The 21,830-nt window shown below is 41.9% G+C and overlaps 1 protein-coding gene across 2 annotated transcripts; it reads right to left on the bottom strand.

Annotated features, from left to right (window-relative positions):
* Positions 1-284: 284 nt before the first annotated feature.
* NARF (nuclear prelamin A recognition factor) lies at positions 285-21,150 on the bottom strand. Of its 2 annotated transcripts, none has more exons than XM_087750761.1 (12): positions 21,040-21,150; positions 20,364-20,452; positions 19,725-19,805; positions 18,374-18,517; positions 16,538-16,670; positions 15,101-15,235; positions 9,974-10,092; positions 8,948-9,077; positions 8,174-8,246; positions 5,372-5,509; positions 4,596-4,753; positions 285-4,024 (listed from the first exon to the last, which is right to left on the bottom strand). In XM_087750761.1, exons 2-12 carry the CDS (start codon positions 20,388-20,390, stop codon positions 3,783-3,785), a joined length of 1,380 nt encoding a protein of 459 aa, XP_087606887.1. In that variant the 5' UTR covers positions 20,391-20,452; positions 21,040-21,150; the 3' UTR covers positions 285-3,782. The 2 variants fall into 2 exon arrangements, with proteins under 2 accessions (XP_087606887.1, XP_087606888.1); XM_087750762.1 differs by lacking the exon at positions 21,040-21,150 and adding an exon at positions 20,675-20,691.
* Between the last annotated feature and the right edge of the window lie 680 nt (positions 21,151-21,830).

Raw genomic sequence — 21,830 nt, 5'->3', positions numbered from 1 at the left:
TAAAGCCACTAGATGCTTGTCTGCCCTGCAGCGATTCAATGTATTATTTTACAATTCCAGAGAGCAAATTCCCATTTCCTACTGCTATCCAGTAACTTCCTCCTTCCACATTTATCGCAGTTTGAAGTGTAGCTATAATCCAGAATACTCATAAATAGCTGATGCGGTGTTACTGTTACAGACTTACTGAGTATTCATGCTAAATTCACCAGACAAGCACATACGTTAAAACAAAGTGTACTTAAAGACTTAAGCTTTTGTATGGAACGAGACAGAATCAGTGCATAATTCAGTATCAAGATTTATTTAGGACAATTCATGGTCATGCGCCATTTGAATACAAAGCACCAAAATTTAGGTGGCTGAACATTATCCAAGTATAATCTGGCTGAGACTGCTGCATACAGATATATCCATTATTCTAAGTGATAGCGTAGCCCACGTCTGTCCATGTTCATTAACTGTAGTGGACAAACACAAGGTGCTGTGGCTGAGGTAACCTTACTGGAGAAGGCATAGCAAAGGTACTTCACAACGCACATCCCTTGTTGTAGCGGTCTCAGAATAAAGTACTATAACCCAAGGTATCAAGCACTTGATATGCTCAAGTCAGTAATACCCCAAGACAACTTCCAAATTAATTTAGCATTTCCAGTTACTTTCCCACAATCCCTCCAAATTTAGTATTGTCTAAAAATCATCTAGAGACAAGATTGTCTCAGCACAACATTCAACCGAGAATTAAAGCACTATGGCTGTGACGACACTAGGAACTTTTTCCATTGCTGAAAAGGCAGTAGCAATGAAAATTATTAATTGCCAAAATCATATCACGGAACTAAGAAATGCTGTAGTTTCAAAAAGTGTGGCTAGAAACACGTATTGTCAACAATGACAAACTTCCCAACTGTAGATTTAAAAGCCAGAATCAAATCTTAGGCAAGTATTTCACTATATATGAAGTTGCAACAAGGTTTTCCTGACGTACGTTAAAATTTCAGTGAAAGAAGATGGAGGGGGAAAGACTTATCACAGTTAAGGGAAAAAACTTCTTTTTCTTCTGAACTGGCACTTTAAAGAAAAGGGCTTTAAAAACTTAAAATCAATTTTACTCCAAAAAGTCTTATAAAACAAACGTTGACTAAAAAAAGCCAGACAAGTATCGGTCACTGTAAGTCACTAGTTATAATACATACATTCCACCTAGCCACTAAAAGCTGCCCAGTTAGATGCCTTCCTCCTCTTTAAAAAGAATACTGTGGCAGACAAATACTCTACTAGATTTTTACATTGCTACTATCCAACAGGTTAAAACACTTGAGTAGATGGAAGAAATGGTGGATTCAACTGAAAAAGTTTATTTTATGCACTGAGCCACCAATTTCCATTTCAGTAGGAACACAGCACAACATACTGTAGACAGATTTATTTCACCTACTGGCCCGTTCCTAGGGTCTCCCACCAGCATGGGAAGCGAGGCTCTTCAGTGCAACAGGCAAGCATAACGGCAAAAGAGAACATGTACAGCAGTGCCACCTAAGCAAGATGGGTATTTTTCAAGTTGTACAAACAGTTCAAGGGTATCCTTTCAGAACAGCAAGGCAGCTCTTGTGTAGTTTAGCGAAGATTTCATCAGAAAAGCAAACAACTTTTTCGTACCATTTCATCCCGTATATGTACATTAAAAAAAAAAATAAGCATACTATACAAAGAACTGAAGCAATATAATTTAAACATGCCATCAAGCTATAAACCATATATACATAGAAACATATGCCTATACAAACAGAACAAGACCACTTTATTACAAGATAATTCTGTTGAAGTTTTTGGAGGAAATCATGACAGATAAAGAAAATCAGACCAAAGGAGCTGGATGTTGCTTCTAAAAGTCATCTGTTCAGAAATTTCATGCAACACCACCATCTTTCTTTAGCAGACATTTATTAATGTTTCAGCTACACATAGGTCTTCCCATGATTTCTGGACTCCCTTCCTGTACAGAGGTAGATTTCTGTAGATGTTCTGATATTGCACCACATAAGTATAATGTTTTTATTACAAGGAACAACTTACAAAGGCTAATTTATGGGTATAATCTCATTGTGTGCATTCAGGCAGCACAGTAATCAAATTCATTTGCACTTGAAAGAAAACATCCCTCAAAGTGAAATGTTTTGTTATTTAGGTGGAGGTCCAATTGAAAGCTGCAATTCTATCAACAGCTTCACATTAAGAGAACTCTCTCTTGTCATCAGGGTAACACACTTAACTCCCTCCCTCTCCTTTTGGGCCTCTGTTGTTTAGCCAATGCAAGAACTTGCATTGACTTCACTGATGCCTTTATCCCATCCACTGTGTTCAAGTTAAATGCGGATTTCAAATACACACAGGTTGTGCAGTATTAGATCGTACTCATACAAGCAGTTGTAATGTTAAAAAATTTACAAGAAGATTCATTCAAACTGCCTGAAATGATTAAAAAAGCCCATCCACACTTTCAGACTGGAGAAGGAAAGCTGAAACTTTGCTAGCTTCAAACAGCCATTAATCGTGAACAAATCTGATGCTACTAGGAAAATCTGGAGTTTGGCAGTAGTTGGTTTTGGTTTTTTTTTGTCCATCACATTCTTGAATAACGCTCTGACAACTCATGAAGCTGCAGAAAAGCTTGCATGCAAATACCACTTTAAGATGTCTGTTAAATGAAACCTCTACAGCATACTTTTAAGAAGTGCACCAAAATTCATGATGCCAATGTGTAGTAACTTTGATGAGCTCACAAGCATTGCTAAGTATTATTTTCAGAGGCACTCCATGAAGTTATTTTTACAGAAGTCTGTCAACATGGAGACAAATGAAAGAATAATCTGGTATTCTGTGTACCGAAACATGAGAGAATAAAAGTGCTGTAAGTCTGGCTCAGCAAATCTAGCAAAGTTGTAGTACACACGTGCTCATGTGACGGTGCATATGCACGTTTCACTCTCATAAAGAAGCCAGAAAAAGTAAGCAGCACCACTCTTCCTAGGAAATAGAAGTCCTCTTTTTGTACCAACCAACCTATTTGGAACGATTTTTAACAAAGGACTGCATTATAACCATTTAGGCATTAGTTTCCCAAGTTCAGTTTATATGACACATCCTGTTCCTTACAAAATCTCTCACCAGCAAGGAATGGTGACTAGTTTGGAACTGAATAGTTTTTGTTAAAATATGGATAGAAGGCAGGATAAATTCATTACACTTCTCCATAAACACACTTGTCTCTGTAAAGGGGTTTTTTGTTAACAAGGCAAGTAAATCCCAAGTTACTTCACAACGACAGCAGCAATATTAAAATTCATGATGACTCTTTTCCCATGATGAAAGGGATTTCATACCTAGGAGTAGGAGTAAAATAATCTTGCCTTCTTGGGGGAGCCCATTTTGTGAAGCAAAGGGAACCCTTCACTTCAGGGAGTAACTTCATCAGGAATTACACTCCCTGCCCCGGCAGAAAGTGCTTATGTACCTTGCAAGATCACGTTTTTGAATAAAGAAATCCATTATACGCAGGAGATTACACGCAGTAAAAGTTAAATGACAATGGCAGGAACCAGGGCTTTCGGAGACTTCTCCTCCTGTTTTTAAAAAGCAATGGTTCTTCTCAAACAATAATCCACAATTAGGAAGCGTCTCATTCATACGCTCAGCTAGTGCATAGCATCTGCGATTGCATAGAATGTTTCCAGTGCTGAATCTGTAACTAACCTAAGCAAATCTTTTGCAAGTTTGATTTATTACCATTTGATATCCAAATTGCTTGCTGTTTGATTTACTGCACTGTATTTGGTGTGCAAAGTTTCCTGGACCTTCTTAGAGTCCATGCCTTCCAGCCAGTCCTGGTACATCTTTTGTACGTGCATGTTGGTTTCTGGGAGTCTAACAGGTATTGCAGCATACACTTCTTCCATCTGGTTAAGCAGTGCTTTATCTGGTTTTCCATCTTCAGTTTGTGCCTGACCTTTTCCATTTAGGCACCCTTAGGAAAAAAGAAAATAAAAAAGCCACAAGGGCGATGGAGATTTGATATGAAGAGAAAATTTATGTTAACTTGGAATTCTTTTTTCGTACTTGTCTGAAGAAAAAAGGTTGTCTCTTTACATAAACTACCCCCCCATGCTGTTAGAATCTGTAGTTACTTAAATCAACTCCAATATCAACATCATGTAAATAAGGTTTCCATATCAACAATCTTTCTCTGCCTTTTCCATGGTTTTATGATCTTAATTATGTTCCTTGTCTCTTCTTGCCCTTGACAACCACCATTTCAGAGTATTTCCTCTGAGGTTTGAAATAATCATAAGAGCCATACTGTCAGTTATTTATAGGTCAGAAATAACACTGTGCTTAATTTTAGAAAACCCAATCAATTTCTGAGCGAACCCTGCACATGTAATTGGTGTTCTGGACCGTTCATTAAATAGTAAGCACTTTAGATTATTAAGAAGAGAATTAAGAAGGAATGAAATTAAGTGCCCGCCTGAAGACAACTTTCCTTTGAGATTCAAGATACGTGTGTGGAATGACTGTGGATCCACAATTATTCTTACCTCCTGGGCAGGCAAGGACTTCCACAAAATGGTATAAAAACTTTCCTTTTTTCAACTTCAGAACCATGTTTTGGATATTTCTAAAGCCATAGGCTGCTGCAAAACGCAGCACTGTCTCACCATCCTTTTCAAGGGTAACTTCTTGAAAGTCCTTGTTCCTGTAAAGATACACAGAGAACATTTTAAACTCCTGTGTTACCAAAGGGATGATCCAACTGTGACAGTTTGTATTCAGATGCTCTAAAGAGAACAGAACAAGTATAATGGCGAGATTAAGGTGAACTCTTCCAGTTTCTAAACTGAGTTAAGCGGAAGTTGCAGTTGAATTTTCAGAATAGAATTATATTTAATTTTTAAGGGCAGGTAAGTTATTAACAAGAAGTAAAGCTAGCAGGAGCTACTTTACGGCAACAAATTTACAGGTTTATAACATGTAACTGCCTATCAGTGAAAGAGGCACGTTACAGTGAACCCTAATGCGGTTATTGCTAACACCAACTAAACCAGAGGAGGCTTAGACTGGACATTAGGAAACATTTCTTTATTGAGAGGGTGGTCAAACACTGGGACAGGCTTCCTAGAGAGGTGGTCGATGCCCCAAGCCTGTCAGTGTTTACGAGGCATTTGGACAGTGCCCTCAACCTGCTTCAACTTTTGGCAAGCCCTGAAGCAGTCGGGCAGTTGGACTGGATGATCCTTGTAGGTCCCTTCCAACTGAAAATATTCTATTCTAATGAGCCCATCCTACATAAGGAAGATACAAAACTCTAACTTACTTTAATGCTTTGTAGGTGATTTCCTTGACATCCATGCCAAAAAGCTCCTTTGCAGCATGTTTAAAAATGTGCTCCAGGTACCCATCAGATCTCTTCCCATCATGCCTTACTACATCTCCCTCCTTTATTTCATCAAACCTTAGAAAACAACAGAAAGAAAGATCAACTCCAAAATTTCATTCCTTCACTTCAATAAAGTAGTATGTTTTTCCCCCTTCTCTGTCTCTCCCACCAAAAAGAGTTTTATAGCAGTGAGAGAGAACATACTAACATTTTTATTTATTACAGCTTAAAAAAATTAAACTATTCAGGACAGCAGTAAGATGATAGAAAAAAATAAAATAAATAATAAAAAAAAGGATGCAGGGCTTTCCATGTTTAGAAACCTCGAGCAACAGTAGTTTGTAAGAATGCACATTCAGCACAGCCTGAAGACTTGGTTAACAGCCATTCACTGCTCAGGAGACATTTTTTTGGGAAAAAAAAAAAAATCATTAGCCTGTGAGAATATAAAATACTTCAGAAGTTACAAGCCTTTGCTCACAAACAATTCTCCTGCTCCAGGCACTGTTTCTCACCATCTGTAACACTGTGCCACTAATAATAATAATACCACCACTAATAACACCGAATCAGTACAGTTGCAACCAGGCTAGAACACTGTACCTTTGCGGGCTGCACTATAGTTCAGGAAAGACAATTAGTGAGATCATATCCAACGGGCACAGCATTCACCTGGAGGTTCACCGCTCCCTCGCTTAAAAACAGCACTAATGAGCACCAGTGGCTGTCGTACAAACTGTACTGGGATGCATGCTGGCAATCGCCAAAGACTGCAGCTCTACGGGCTCATGTTCCTTTCTGGCAAAGGAGCAGTCGATAGGGGTGTTTGGTAACGCTAGTTTCAGGAAGAGATATTAATCTTCCGATTAGCAAATGGTCAGATTATGTCCTTTGCTCTCACATGTAAAAGCCTGTCTAGATATAGTCTAATTGCCTTCTTCCCAGAACATCCAGACATGACCTTTCCTGGCCTATACTGCTAGCTCTTGCCTGAGCAGCAGTCCGAGCACAGCATTCAACCACAAAGCCAAAGTGGAAATTACCACAGCAAACACCTTACTAACAAAAGATGCTGATGTTTTAGTAATTACAGAGAAATATTTTGATCACTAAAGAGCTGAAGTTTACAAATGTAGTATGTCTGTCCTCTCTATGCCATGCCATTGCATCTACTTAAGAACCACTGCAACTTTTTTTTTTAAATAACCTTGGGTGATTTTGTTTCATGCTATGTCTCCTAGTTTTAGCCAACTGCTATTTGTTAGCATCCTCTAGCTACAAAAGCGAGTTGAGAACTCAAACACAAGTTACTTTGTTCATACTACTTTTTTAATACCAAGCACTTCACCACAAATTGCTGTGGTGCTGGGACTTGTTTTAAGAGGAGTTCAAGTTACGTAAATTTCTCTGCAAAATCTACTTTTAAGATGCCAGAAGAGCAAAAATTTATGTCACCAGGTCTCACAGCTTGAACCAGTATTATCAGATTAGTCCTTTTAAAAGTTAACATTATTTTCCAACATAAACTGATCCAATGAAACACGTATATTCTGAATAAGAGCTTGTTCTTTCATTGGACAGGCTGATTTAGAAATAAACGACCATTTCTCTGTGATTATATCTGTATGAACTTTATTTATGTAACGCCCATTTTGTGTAGTAATCCCTCATAGAAGTAATCATAGCAGCTACACTACAAACGCAGCTCTGAAAAATGTTACCACTGTGCCACTTAAATTTCTCCAGTCTAGACAAGGGCCAAGCAGGATACTAACTGGAAGTGAAAAGGATTTTTAGAAAATTTCCAGAGCTTTCTCTTTTGTGCAAGAAAGCATGTTTATTGCTCCACCACTCTGGAAAGATACCAAGTAACATCTGTCACACTTGAACAAAGATCAGTGAGCAGCGAGACCAGCCTTTGTAACTAAGCCCGAGAATTAAAACAACACGCATGCTGCTTTCTGAGCCAGTCATACAGTAAGTAAACAAAATCTCTTCCACGCTTTGTGTGATTTTCATCTACAGCATGTTTCAATTTCACCTAATCTTGAAAAACCAACTGCTGTCTTCAGTATAAAAAAAAATTAATTACCATTTCCTGAAAGGGTGCTACTTCTATCAATTCTACACGAACATATTAGGGGAAGTGGAAATTTACTGTTGAGATGCTGCTGTGAATGAGGGAAGCACAGAACAGATGGTCAACCCCACGACTGCATCCCAACATCTTTGTGTGAGGCCAGACAGCTGGAGGGGGCAGATGAGACTCTTCAGCTTTATACAAGCTCAAGCATAGGAGAGCTCTGAACGGGGTCAACACCCTGCGACAGTCACACTTACTAGCAAGCTGTGAACTTGATATTGTCAAATCTAATATTACTACATTAAAATATAAATAAGGAGCTACGCAAATCTTCAAAAATCATAAATTTTAAAGGAGTCACTAGATAGGGGTCATTACCTCAAATTATCTGCTTTGTATTTAGACAGTATATACAGTTTTATATTATCTGTTTTGTATTACTTTTATATATAGCAGTGAACATCTAAGAATACTTTGGGGGTTTCTGGCCACTTAAAGGATGAGGCTTTAGTATGCTCACGCTTTGATGCAGGCTTTTTTTCTCTTTAAAAAGAAAAAACCTTCTTTTGAGAAGTTTTACATTTATGTTGAATATGCTCAAAGGTGTTGTCATTTGTCATCAAAATAAGGAAGCGATCCACAACAAAACTACTTACAAACTATCTACAGCTACTTCAGTCACATCTTTCATAGACACATTTTTCTGTTCCATTATTTGGACAATTTCACCTGTAGGAAAACACATGACATTTTACTTCCAACACAAAGCAAAATGCACATGCTGTGCCTCTGTTTAATAGATCAATATCCCAACACCTATAACGTGCTTATGCTCATAGAGTCAGTTCCCCCCAGTAACTGAGAAGGCAGACACTTCCAGCCCTGAAGAAAAGGGCCTTCAGCTTGCTCCAGACTTCGCATAACGCTGTCCTTAGCCTTCCTGTTAGGTAAAGTCTGGAAGACATTTATACACTGCAGGGGGAAAAAGGAGGATACGTAGTTTGGACATTAAGCTTAAAGACAAGAGCCACACCAAAAAGCAGCTGGTGCCATGCCTTTGGAATGTTATGAATAACCCCAGTGGAGATTAAATAATGACCATAGACAAGCAAGACAATGATTTTAAATGTGGACTTGCATTAACTCTTACCTTTCTCAAGAGGCTGACAAAAACAAATACCTGAATCTTGTTTTCAGATGAATACCAACTTAGAAGGGAAGTATTTTTCGCTTTGCTTCCTTATACAATACCTATACTACCAGTAGCACAAAAACATGCACTTATTTTTAAAGCAGAAAAAAAAACCCAACCTTACAACTAAAGCAGACTTGAAAAAAGCAAAGTCTGGTATAAAGGCTATTCTAACAATAGGGTTAGCATTAGGGTTCACTTATGTCTTTATAAATAGGAAGTTTAAAGAAGATTTAACCTGATGTCAGAACACAATCAACTTCTTGTGAATTATACAAGGCAGTGTAGAAATCTTCCCGCAAGGCTTCCAGTTTTTTGTCATAACAAGGTGCCACAATTACATGGAAAATTTTATCAGGAGACAAGTTCTGCGGAACACAGAAGAGAGCACATGTGAACTCCACGAAGAGCAGAAGACAGCTTGAAGGATGACAAGGACAAAAATAGCATCATAACCTCTGTGCAGGTAATATTAGTAACCAATCCCTAGCAATTAAATTTAAAGACTGTCGCACACAGATGAAGTGATTTGCCAGAAGTCACAAAGCATTAGCGACAAACATCCAAAGTCAGTCTTCTGGCTGAAACTTTTACTTATTCCTTTTTCTGCAGACCACATTTTCTGCAGCTTTTGATTGCCTTGAAAAGTGAATGCAAGCCAGGACTTCAGAGTTCTGTTTGCTAGCTGTCACTCATTCACTTTCATCCACAAGTCATTCATCAATATTTCTCTATGCAGAGATAGCAATACTTTCCTATGTAATCTGGATGCAGTTAAATTTAAGTATGATACATAAAAAGAACAGCAACTTTTTCAACACACAACATTGAGAAGATAAAAAGGTTAGTTTCTAGGATACAATGCTTTTATCGATCCCAGATAACAGGGCAATTTCTACATTATTCTCCTCTGCTCCTGTTTTGGCTGTGCTATAGAAATACACAGGCAGCATTTAACAAGAATCTCTTTAGCTACCCTGGATTTAATTTTACCCGAAAATATCTAAATGCATGTTGCACTGGCAGCACAAGGATTGCTGCCAGCTCACACTGCGCCTCATGAAATGAGGTTCTTTGCACGTTCTTCTTATCATGGGCACTTGTATAGCAGCAGAACACCATTTATTCTTCAAGTAAAGGACAAACAAGTTGGGAAGATGCTTTATCACTTTATAATACACTAAGATCCATATTTCAGTATTAAAACCCACTAGCCCATCTTTTTAGAAGAGTATAATGGTAAAAATAAATCAGAATTACTTACCTGCTGCCTGGCAAAGTAGCCCTTCACCAGGGAGCCCATGATCTGCTGTGGAGACTTTGCAGTGCAAATGTGAGAGGTCACAAGATTGGTAAGTACCCTTTCAGCATACCGGATCCAACCTAGAACAACAGAAAATCACAGGGAGATAGTGAAGTGGCACATAAGGATGGCAAAGCAGCAGCAGTTATAGAACAGCTCTTAAAAGCGAAGACAGCTTCACAGCAGGTAGGACATTGCTGCATAGGCTGGAAGCCCCACCTTGGGAACTGTAGGAAACCTCAAGGCTCTGTTAATAATGCTTTACAGTTGGCTATCAATAATTCACTGTGTCCTTAATTCTAGACCTAGAAGCCACTGTGAACTTCATGACCTATTACACCCTTTCTAATGCATAGATTTAACAAAGCAGAAAGAACAGGACCCCAGCTAACAAAGAGTGAGCTGACTTTCTAGACCTCAGCCCTTGGATCACCAGATACTACAACAAATGCACTCTGTTCAGCTGCTTAACTGTAACCTTCTGTTTCCTGAGATTTAATATCCATGCTCCCAGCTTGCCCCCTCTAGAACAGAAGAGTCACATGAAAGCATTATCACAAGATACACATGGATTAAGCCTGGAAAAAAATGGCTTCTTTTACTAGCGTAGCCACACCTTCTTTAGAAACACCCACAGACCCAACCACACACACAGCCATCAACTGAAATCTCTCTGTATTCAACATTCTGTCTTAGTTACTCAAAAGACCCCCTTCCTTTCACCAGACTCCTTCAGCATTTCAGCTAGGACAGGCTATGTCTATTCACACCACCCCCAATATCCAGAGCAGTTCTGTTATTCCCCACCTTCGAGAACAGGAACTGACAAATGAGCAGGTTGAGATATTTAGGGTGTGCAGTTCTTTCTTAGGCACCGTAACTCTGACTGAAAACAGCAGCAGATCTTTCACAGCAAGGATTCAGAACTTTTTGCTTCACCTACATGAACCGAGAACCAGATACCTAAATTGTGCGGAAGTGTCAGGCCCAGCCTTCTAGGGAAGCGTGTTGCTTTTGGTGCTAAGAAATAGTGGAAAAATGTCACACTTAAGTCTTTGGTCTTCAAACTGATTAACGTTTGCATAAAAGAGAAAAATTGCTGTGAAGCACATGCTGCCCACGAAAGGTAAAACTTGTAGGTTAATTCTTAAGCTTGAAATTAACACATACGTATAAACACCTGGTAACAGTTAAGTCAGAACACTGCCGCAAACGCCAGCAACAGCACAAAACGGGGATCCACATGGTGTTCAGATGGTTTGTCTCTCTATGGCACAGAAGTGGTTTTCCCAGTGTAATAAAATGTTACTGATGAAGATGAGAAAGTATAAGTATTAGGGCAACATGAGGATCCTCCAGCTGTTCAAATATTCCCAATTCTTGTTAACGTACAGACTTCAAGGTTAACAGATACTGGTCTCCATGGAAAATCTCAAAGACATATACCATCTTCAACGAGCATTCACTTCTGTTGTGGAAAAAGCCAGGGACTATAGATTTACATGTCAGGACTCTGCTGAATTGCTAGACTCTGAATAGGAAGTTTGCTTAATGTCCAGCTTCAACCGGGACTTTAAGTCCAAGATATTACCTGCAACTAAGGACTTAATTTCTTGGTGCTTGGTACAAAGGCCGTATTAGTATATTCTGCACGATATGTTTATCCTATTTCTTAAATGGCTTTAGTCTCAAGTGCTGTCAAAATAGAACAAAAACTGCTTCAAAGAAAATACGGACAGTTTTTAAAAATGTTCTGCCTTGTACTTCAGCAGCATTTCTGGAAGGTCCTTCCCTTACACTGCAACTAATCACCACAGCACTCCTGCTATGAGGCTAGTTTTTAGAATTGGAATGTTTTAGCTGTTGTAGTAATGAACTATAAGGAAGTTTCACTAAATCCCAAGAGACTCCTGGCAGGTACTGCCCAAAGCAATTTCTTAAATTGTTTCTTTCCTTGCAGTAGATGGAACAAGTGTCTAGTAGTTCCAGCTCCGCAATGACCATTAGTCACTGTTTAATTATACAAGCAGCCTTGGTGAATGAGCAACACCAGGCATTTATCTGCACTTCACATACGCACTAGCTGTTTCTGCCTACTCATCCACAGGGCTGAATTCCAGAGCCACAGTTACAGGAAGCCCAAGATACTCAGTTCGTATATCAACGTACATCTGTACCCATACAGACCCACACCCTTCATAAATTCATTCAGATTCTCAGCCATTTGTTGGCTTGTGTTAGCATCAAAGAAGAACAAGAAACCCCCACAAATCACTGTATAGATTCTTGCAAATGCACTTCAGAACACTATTTTTAGTGGTTTATCGTGAGTAGGGCACAAATATGCACGCTATAAATATCTATGCATCAGTATAAAGTGCAGAAAAGCTAAGAAAACTTTCGCTGCTGTAAAACCCCATTCCTGTAAAAGAAAATTAGTTTAGTTGACTGGGACAAAAGCATTTGAATCCTCAATAGTTATGCTCTTCCTACTTACGCTATAAGCCTGTCCCATTGACCTCTTGTAGTTCACAGAGGTTGGCAAAAACGCTGGCTGGTTCCCAGAGCAAGTGCTTCATGTTGCTTACCAGTTCGGTAATTTAAGGAAGGGAACTGGTTACTTCTGAGATATTACATATACAATCACTAGTGACACTGTTGTACTTTACTTTCAACAGGAAACACCCCCCCACCCCCCCCAAATTAGCTCACTTTCTTTTACGAGAGCAGCAGGAGGAGGTAAGAACAATTAAGACAGAGACAATAAAATGTCCTTGTATCAGGTTCTGGGACTATAGGGGCTATGCTCTTTTGCTCATGGTAGATTTTACACCACAGACCACTCCTGCAGAGGGTGATATTTCTGTGGGAAGTTACACCCGAAGATAAGTAAGACTAAAGCAGTTATACTTGAGTTCACATTGACCTAATATCTACAGAGCTATATAAAAAACATTGTGATAAACACAGCCAGTAAACAACATTTCTAGGACAAATTTATGTCATCTGGGGGTAGAGAGAGGAAGGAGAATGAGGAACAGAAAATGCACCCAGACAGTTAAAGTCAGGAAACACAGCGAACAACCTTACTTTAAAGATGACTGATCATGATTTTTTTTTCTGTAATTGCTGTCAATGGGAACGAAATACCGTAAGCTTTCAGAATGGGTTTACAGTGATATTTCGGTTCAGTTTTCCAGAAATGAAAAGCACACGCGCTTCTGCTAACACCTATACCACAGCAGAGAGCTAACACCATAACTAGCACTGAAAACAGAAACAATCTTTTGTGGAACAGACAAGGACAAGAAAAGTGCTCCATTAACTATTTTAAAGTATTTCCAATGACAGCAGCAGATAATCTGAGCTCTGTTTCTAGATGAAGAAAATTAAAATTATCTCAGAACAAATTCTAAAAGAAATCCTCAGGTTTTGAATTTTAAATAACCCACTTACAACAAGACAAAGCTAAGTAATAGGGGGTTGTTTCAATGTCACAGGTTTTACATGAAAGCAAGCAACATATAGTACGTCTGCTCCTGAAGATAGGAGGTAACACTAAGATAACAGTAACGGGGGGGGGGAGAAGACTTTTCCTCTTAATACGTATATGTAGTTCCTAAAGCTTAACCCAGATACTTCCACTACAGAAAACACAGAACAAACAAAAGTACACGTGTAATTCGAATAGCAGTATTTAAACTTTAAATCAACAACAGCAGCAGATTCTGGGGATCACCAAACGCAACTCTAACTCACTCTGCTGCCACTGTAACATTTCTTTAAAGAATGCAATCCGCTTAAGTTATTTCAAAGGTAGAAAGAAATATTCTTCTATTTTTATTAGCTTTTTGAAAAGCAACACCATGAACTTTAAGGTGGAATTGAGTGGAAAGGAGTTACTTTTACCTCCTTTTTGATACTTCTTTTTCAGGAATGTGACTTATCGTACTTAAACTGAAATGATGGTGTGCTAACAAATGGAAAAAGTAAACAATGAGTGAATGTTCTACATCTTTTCAGTTGTGATAAGTGCAGGTTCTGTTCACAACAGAAGTTCTCAGGTGCAAAATTCTCAGAAGTGAGACATTTAGTGAGTCAAGCCTGTGACATTTCAAGTGGGAATTATTTTGCAAGTGTTAGACGTAACCATCTCACAGTCATTAAGAGTAATGTCACTTGCTACTTTCCCCTAGGCTTATGTGGCAAGTTCAAAACTTTGCTTAAGATAACGGAGGTTGTGGTTTAATTATATCAGCCAGCAAAGTTCCTTAAAGATTCTTTTCAGTAAGGAAACACCAGGTTAAACTTTGTGGTCTGGACACACAAGCAGCAGCCACTAACTCCTCAATTCCAGTTCTGGCTAATTTCTCCCAAGGTCTTACACAAACCACTAAAAGTCTCAGTGCTTCTGTACCTGTTTCATTATCCAGAAATTTATATGTAATATATGCTTCTTTTATAGAAGTGATGGGAAATACAACTGACTAATAAATACCACATATAAACACTAGCACAGGAAATCGGCAGTTCAGGTTCTTTGTATTATCAGAGGCTGTGGACTACAGCAAGGTGGTTTGGGGGTTTTTGTTTGTTTGTTTGTTTTTGAAGAGCAACAGTAGAATTTACACTCCTCACCTTTTACAGAGCTCCAACAGAAGACAACTCTTAAGATGCAGATAGGGGATTTATTGCAACCTTTGTATCTGATCTGCATGGCCCTACACTGAATTAGCACATGCCTTATCCAGCACGATCGCACCCGTTTTTTGTCTGCATGGTTCACATTTATGGCTGTGGTACCTCACTTGCATATGGGAAAGCTGATGATGCTTGCTGGAAACAAATTCTGCTCTCCCAACAGCCCATGAAAAACAGGCCCACCTAGCAATGCACTGAAATGCACTACGGATGATCAGCGCTACTGGTAACAAGCACTGTGTGTGATATTTGGTATCTCTCAAAAGCAAAGCCAAAATGCTGTAAATTATGTAAGGCTCCCAAATGAAACCACCCTTTCCTTAGTGCCTTGGTAGCTCCAATGAGACTAGGCTGAAGTGCAGGAAGGTTGGAGAAATTGGATCTTACCAGGGCAAGCAGAGGCAAACATTGGTAAGGCATGCTCCTCCTGGTTCCTCCGCTGATACCGCTGCACAAATTCCCTCTGGCTCTCCAAGATACTGAAATCAGCAGCTATAGTGGTGTCAAATACATAATGTACCCCTATGAAAGAAAGCAGTAAGGAAAAGTGAATTACTACAATGTTTTCCATCTCGCAGGCTTCTTTCAAGTTCTAGGTCTACAGAAAGTCTTGGAGGATCAATGGGTACATTCTTTCTTTCCCCTCTCCAAATTTTCACAAATAGTAGAGTGAAAAATAAAAGCCATACATTGAAAAGCTGTTGTCTATGTCATGAATTTAAAAGGACCACCAACTTGCTAATGCTGACTAGCAACACTTCAAATAGTTGTCTGCTTCCTTATGAGAAGCTTGCCATTCGGCATATATTTGCTTTTTGTTCAATTGAATGGGATTTTGCAACTCCCGGGCTAGATGCAGTGACTCTTGAAAAGGAGCATTCTTTCCAAGACATGCTGAAGTCGCATACCATTATCCACAAAAAATGTATCCAGCTAAGAGGCATATCTTCCATTGCTGAAGTTGTCTGCAAAGGTACACGAGCATATCACCAACACAGCAGGGACCTTCTGTCTGCTTATTAGCAACAGACTCCCTATGTGCCTACGTAGTATGGAGCATGTCCCCGCAGCAAGCGAGGCATAGATAATTCATGCATTCTAGGAAAACTGAGGCCCACCAGAACTTAGCATTCCTTTTAGATGAAAAAAACATACTGGCTACAGAGATGCACAAAAACTATGAAAAATGAAAATATATACATATATATATATGAGGAAACAGTTTATAGGTTTATTACTGTCCTTTTCCTTCCTCCTTCAAGTACGTAAGAAAAACCCCAAACCTATAGGCAAGGTGTTTTTTGGTTTTTAAATAAAACTTTGTACATATATAGTATAAAAAGCGAAGGAAATGTAGCTTTAACATAAAATAGGCAGACACAACAGTTCTTGCATGTAACTTCAAATTACAGAAAAAAACAGAACTAAACCTTCTAAAGATATAATGCGTCAAAAAGACTGGAAGGCATTTAGGATAAGAATTCCCTCCTCCCTCAAGTTACAAAATAGGGGGAAATCTTACTGAGGCTCATGACCAAATCCTCCCTGATTTCTTGGTAGCGAAGGTTTTGAAGACAGCTCTAAAATGTCCTTCTATTCTGTGACCTTTACTATCAACAGGGTAATGCCTCCAATTCATTTCTGAAACTGGTGTATGTCATAACTGGTGCACTGTCCTTAATATCACAGAGTTCATATTTCAAACTCTAAACTATATTGTGCAATGGCACTTTATGACTGCATAACAAACAATGCTGCTGAGTAGGCAAAAACCTACAATAATCTCCCATTTCTGCTCCGCCATCGTAACAAACCCAAACTTACCAAGACTTTTGAGGAAACCACAGAGTCTCTTGGCTGCATCATTCACAGAGAGACTGAATTTAGCAGCAAAATAAGGCAATGACTGAGGGCATATAGACACTGCCAACACTTTGTGTTTTGAGGTATCACATTTCTGGTAAACAAAACAAAAAGAAACAAGGTATGTAATTACACCAGGGTAAGGCTCCCTACTTTCCCTCCCTTTTCCACTCCTGGAGTTATTCCTCAGTGTCCTATGCTTCAGTGGACCATATCATTAAAACCCCTAGGAAACAACTACCAAGTGTCCTGAGGGCAGGGCAGGGCAGGGCAGGACATTCCTCTGATCCTGTCAGTGTTCATCTCTAATCATCCTTAGATGTTCCTTTTATATAACTCAGGGAAACCTATCCCTCCTGGGGTAATTCTGCGGTTGGTCTCCTAATGGCATCAGGAAAGTTCAAAGACATTCAGCACCTATGACGTTCTAGCAGTATGAAACATTCTAGCAAATATGAAAAAAGCTGTATGTTTAAACATTAGTAAAGAGATAAAACTAATGTTTACAGGAGCATGGGCATTTGAAGTTGCAAATCCAACACAGCAAATTACAGATCTGATCCTTTGTTAAAGCTCCTGTGTCTCTATCACTGAAGCTGTTGAGGGAAACTGGCAAGACAGGACCCTCAACAAACCAGTGTTTGTAGGCACTGAAGGACCCTTTGCAAATACCCACAGTGGTGTGCGATAGTAAAGCTCTGATGACTGACATTTATTTGAAGATGAACCTTGTGGTTTAGCTGGGACCTTTTCCGTACCAGTGGAACCCTTGGAAGACAAACCAGGACTATGCCACAGAGAAGTCTCACCCTAAGAAGGTTAGAGACCATAGTTTGTACTTGGACACCCTAAATGCTGGATAATGACCCTTCAAGTAGAGCTTGTGACTGCCTGGAAAGCATCTCCCTTACTCACTGTCCTCTTCTGGACCCCTGAAGTTCTGATTGAGGTACCTGCCTGCCTCCCAGTTGGAGGCTTCACCCTCTCTTAATAGGACCCATGGGACCCAAAAGATTTCCCCCTCCCCCCCCTTCTCTTTTTCTCATGTACGACAACATCATACTGTACGGAGAGTTAAACTAGTTCTAAGAAAACTGCATCACTATGTAATGAATCCTCTTACTTATGACTCTTATGTACAGATTAAGAAAAAGCATCAATTCTGGTAGCTTTTGCATACCAAGTAAGGACACAGAAGCCTGGAGCAGAACTAAAATAATTAATTCAGTATCAAGATCTAGGCACCATACATAGCAACTAGCTTCCAGGAAATCCAGATCTCGGCAGAAAATAAGACAGCAAAAGAATGCTTTTGGAAGTTTTGCTAGGAATTTGGACAAAAAATTCTGTTCCAAATATAGTCCGCTCAAATATATATTAGAAGCAATTCTACTTTCCAAAACTTGCCTTCGTAACTTTGTATTATGTGGAGACATTGGCACCAGAAACACCCAGAACAGTCCTAGTAACAAAGGTATGAGTATTTATAAACACTGAACCACAGACTAATTTGTTATTACAGTAATGAGGTAGTTAGGTTTTCCAAAAATTTTACTTCTGCAGGTGCAGTAACCTTCCTCTAGCATTTAGGTTAAGTGCTGTGATCTTGCATCTCCAGTGCAAAATTATTTTAAGTCCTTCAATGTTCATCTTGCCTGAAGTTTTCACTTCCTCTTTGGACAAAGTACATCCTGACAAATCTTCCCATTATCTGCCATGGGAAACCAAGCTGCTTAGTCATTCTCTAAGTTCCTCCTCCTCACAGAAAACAGTATGTTATTGTTTGTGTCACTTTACCTTATTGAGGTTAAGAATCCGAAAGAGCTCCTTCTGATTCTGTTGGAAAACTCTGGCTCCTTCTTCTGATGTCATGCAGTTGTCACAAGCTAGGCAGTCGCTAAGGAGTATTTTAGCATTAGCCAATGTATGAAACTCATTTTTCTGAGGGGGGGAAAAAAGTAAACAAGTATTTAATAATGGTCAACCAATTTTCGAGACCTCTGCAATGACCCAGCTGAAGAGCAAACATGGTCTCACTGTTTTGTTTAAAACAAGACAATCCATGATGCTTGCATAACATCCAAGATTATTTAGAAGTATTCAAAATAATTTGTTCCATTCTTCTTCATGGCTCTGCTCCTGTTATTACCATAAAACTGCAAAATGTTTAAGCATAAACATAGAACTAAATTTAGCCCTGTAGTCCATGTTCTAGTAACTTGACTTGCATTTCAGACCCGACAGTCCCCATCAACTTACCAAGCAACTGAGAAAAACTTTTACTTGAGCTATGAAACCTCTTTAATAGCCAGATGCCTCTCTAACAGCAAGATGGCTTTGGCTTTTTACCATGAGGCAAACTAAACAGAATGCAGTCCTACAATTACACTGAACATATACATAAGATCAAGAGTTTCATGCTTCTGGCTACAATACTGGCAGCTCATCTGTGGGAAGAAGAAATACTTGGACAGGAGTGCAACATAACCAGACTACTTGGAAAAAAATAATCCCTCAGTTAAGAAGCCATTCCCAGGGAAAGAGTTATCTGTTGAAGAACAGCGTGTGATCTGTAGGTTTGTCTCATATAAAAAATAAGAAAACATTTTGTGCACTTGTACTGTCAAAACCCCTCTTCTTACAAGCTCTACCTCTGTTTTGAAGACTTAATGCAAGATTTTTGACACTCAAAAAAAATTTTTTTACAACTTCAATTTCTGTTTCGTGTTTACATAGTAGTGGTATATTTCATCTTTTTTTAAAAAGTTCTTGATTAGATTGGATATTAGGAAATATTTCTTCACGGAAAGGGCTGTCAGGCCCTGGCCCAGGCTGCCCAGGGCAGGGGTTGAGTCCCCATCCCTGGGGGTATTTAAAAGCCGGGGAGATGTGGTGCTTGAGGACATGGTTTAGTGGTGGCCTTGGCAGTGCTGGGTTAACGGTTGGACTTGATGATCTTAAAGGTCTTTTCCAACCTAAATGGTTCTATGATTCTATGTCTGGAAGCGCTCATAATTGCTTACAACTGCTTCTTGATTAGCGTTACATTTAGTACTTGAAAGTTCTCTACTAATAGCCTTCTCTGGGGTAGACAACAAAAAAAAGAATACAAGTAAGAGTCTATTACAAATTTTAGAAGGAACATTACCTCTTCAAGACCATCATTTGAACTCAATGCATCAACAGATGTACTTTGCGTATCATCATTTTTCTGTTTTTTACTGCATTCCTGAAACAAAACATAAAATACATGTATTATGCAAAATACATTCACTGTTCAATAAGAACATCTTTGCTGAACTGCTTGTATCATTAAAAACTGATCTGGCTCTTTTTTTGGCAGCGTTAAATCTACATCTTTATATGCCGTGCCCTGTTTTCAAAGTGCATTTGAAATAATTCCTCGTCAATTCCCTTGCTTCATCAGTTTCACAGTTCCGAGCGCGGTGCTTTTTAACCCCGAGGGGAAGATTAACGAAGAATTAAGGCCGAACCCGACGTGACGGCTGGGAGCAAGGCGACCGGCCGCGTCCCGCCGATAACGGGAGCTGCCGCCCTCCCTGCGCGGCCGCCGCCGCTCGCAGGTGCGGGGCCGCCCAGGCCGCTGACCTTGGAGCCGGCAGCCAAACGCCGGTCGCCTCGGGGGCGACCCGGGACAGCCGCAGCCCCGCCGGCTGCGGGGCGGGGGGACGGCAGCGGCACCGGCCGCCCGCCCGCTGAGGCGCCGTCCCCCGGGCGGGGGGCGCGGGCAGGGCCCAGCCGGCCGCGCCGCCGCCGCCGCACTCACCTTCTTGGTGCAGTTCTCGCACTTCATTTGCGGTCCCGCCGGCGCACCCCGGCCCTGGCGCGGCTGCCGAGCGGTCCTGGCCGCCGGGGCTGCAGGAGAGGCAGAGCGGGGCAGGCAGGTGAGCCCCGCGCACAAGCCGCGGCCGCCGCCAGCCCTCCTTCCCGTCCCCGTCGCCCTTTGTTGCCGTGCCCGCCTCCTGCCCCTCTTATCGCCCCCGCCGGGCGGTCCCACAGCCCTGCCGCCCGCCCGCAGCCAACGCGGCCGGGGGCGGGGGCGGCCCCGCCGCGCCCCTCACGTGCCCCGCAATTTACCAGGCGGTAATTAGCCAGCCAGCGCCGCCGTCCCTTCCCCGCCGCCCCAGCCCGGTGCGCGGGGGCGCCCGGCGCTTCCCGCGGCGGTCTCGCCAGAGAGACGGGGCGAAAGCCGCCCGGCAGCAGAACGGGCCCCCGCGGGGACAGGGCCCCCCGGGAAGCGCGGCCCTGCTCCCCCGAGCAGAGCGGGGCTCCCCCGCCCCGGCTCTTCACGGCCCCTTCCCCGCCGCCGAGACAGAGGCGAGCGGGCGGGCGGCCACGGGGTGCAGCTCATCAGCTCCACGGGGGGGGGGAACAACACAACCCCAAAAAACCCAAACCAACGCAAAAAGAGGAGTGGGCAGACGGAGAACCGGGCACCGTACCTCGCCGCCGCGGTGAGCTGCGTCCCCGGCCAGGCGGAGGCGGGCAGCGGAGCAGGCGGGGCCGGCAGCGCCTCACCCACCGCCTCGGCGCCGGCAGGTTCCCGGCTGGGCCCGCGCCTCCCCGCCCCCCCGCGCGGCGGGGCTCATTGTAGACCTGAGCCTCGTCACGTAGCCGCCGCCGGCAGCGCGCCGCCGCCGCGCGTCCCCGCCGCGGGGCGGGCACGGAGGGACCCCAGGGCGCGCCTGCCCCGCGCCCCCCGCCCCGGCCGGGACCCGCCCGGGCCCTCAACCGCGACCCGGGGAGCAAGGCGGGGAGCTGCCCTCCGCGCCCGGGAGCGGCGGGGGCGGGCGGCCTCGGGCCCCGCGGGGGCGGCCGAACCCGGCCCCGGCCTCTCCGCCCGGGCGGGCAGGCGCCAGCGGTGATGCCGGGCGGCCTCCGAGCTCTGCCTCCCCCCAGGGACAGCGAACGATGCCGCTGACGGCATTTCGGTGCAGCTTCCCCCAAAGGTTCGCTCCTTCTCTTGAGCCTCTCTACATGTTTTAAAAACGTACTCTGCAGTTATATCATATAAAGGTTTCTCCCCCCCCCCCCCGATTTTGGTTTTCTCTCAGTCCCTTTTAAATGAAATAACACCATGGAAGTCAGTAAATACATCATCGTTACCACTTTATTTAACCGATATGCTGTGATCTCCCGTTCCTGCAACAAAATGCAAGTACCAGTGATCCTGTTCCCGGGCAGGTATCACAAACCCTTACGTACAGCATTATGACACATACACATCAGCCTT

Source organism: Nipponia nippon, unplaced genomic scaffold, assembly GCF_047370975.1.
Source record: "Nipponia nippon isolate SJK-2023a ecotype South Korea unplaced genomic scaffold, ASM4737097v1 scaffold_14, whole genome shotgun sequence".
NCBI lineage: Eukaryota > Metazoa > Chordata > Aves > Pelecaniformes > Threskiornithidae > Nipponia > Nipponia nippon.
Note: the sequence above shows the minus strand (reverse complement) of the source record. Positions and strands in the feature narration are given on the sequence as shown.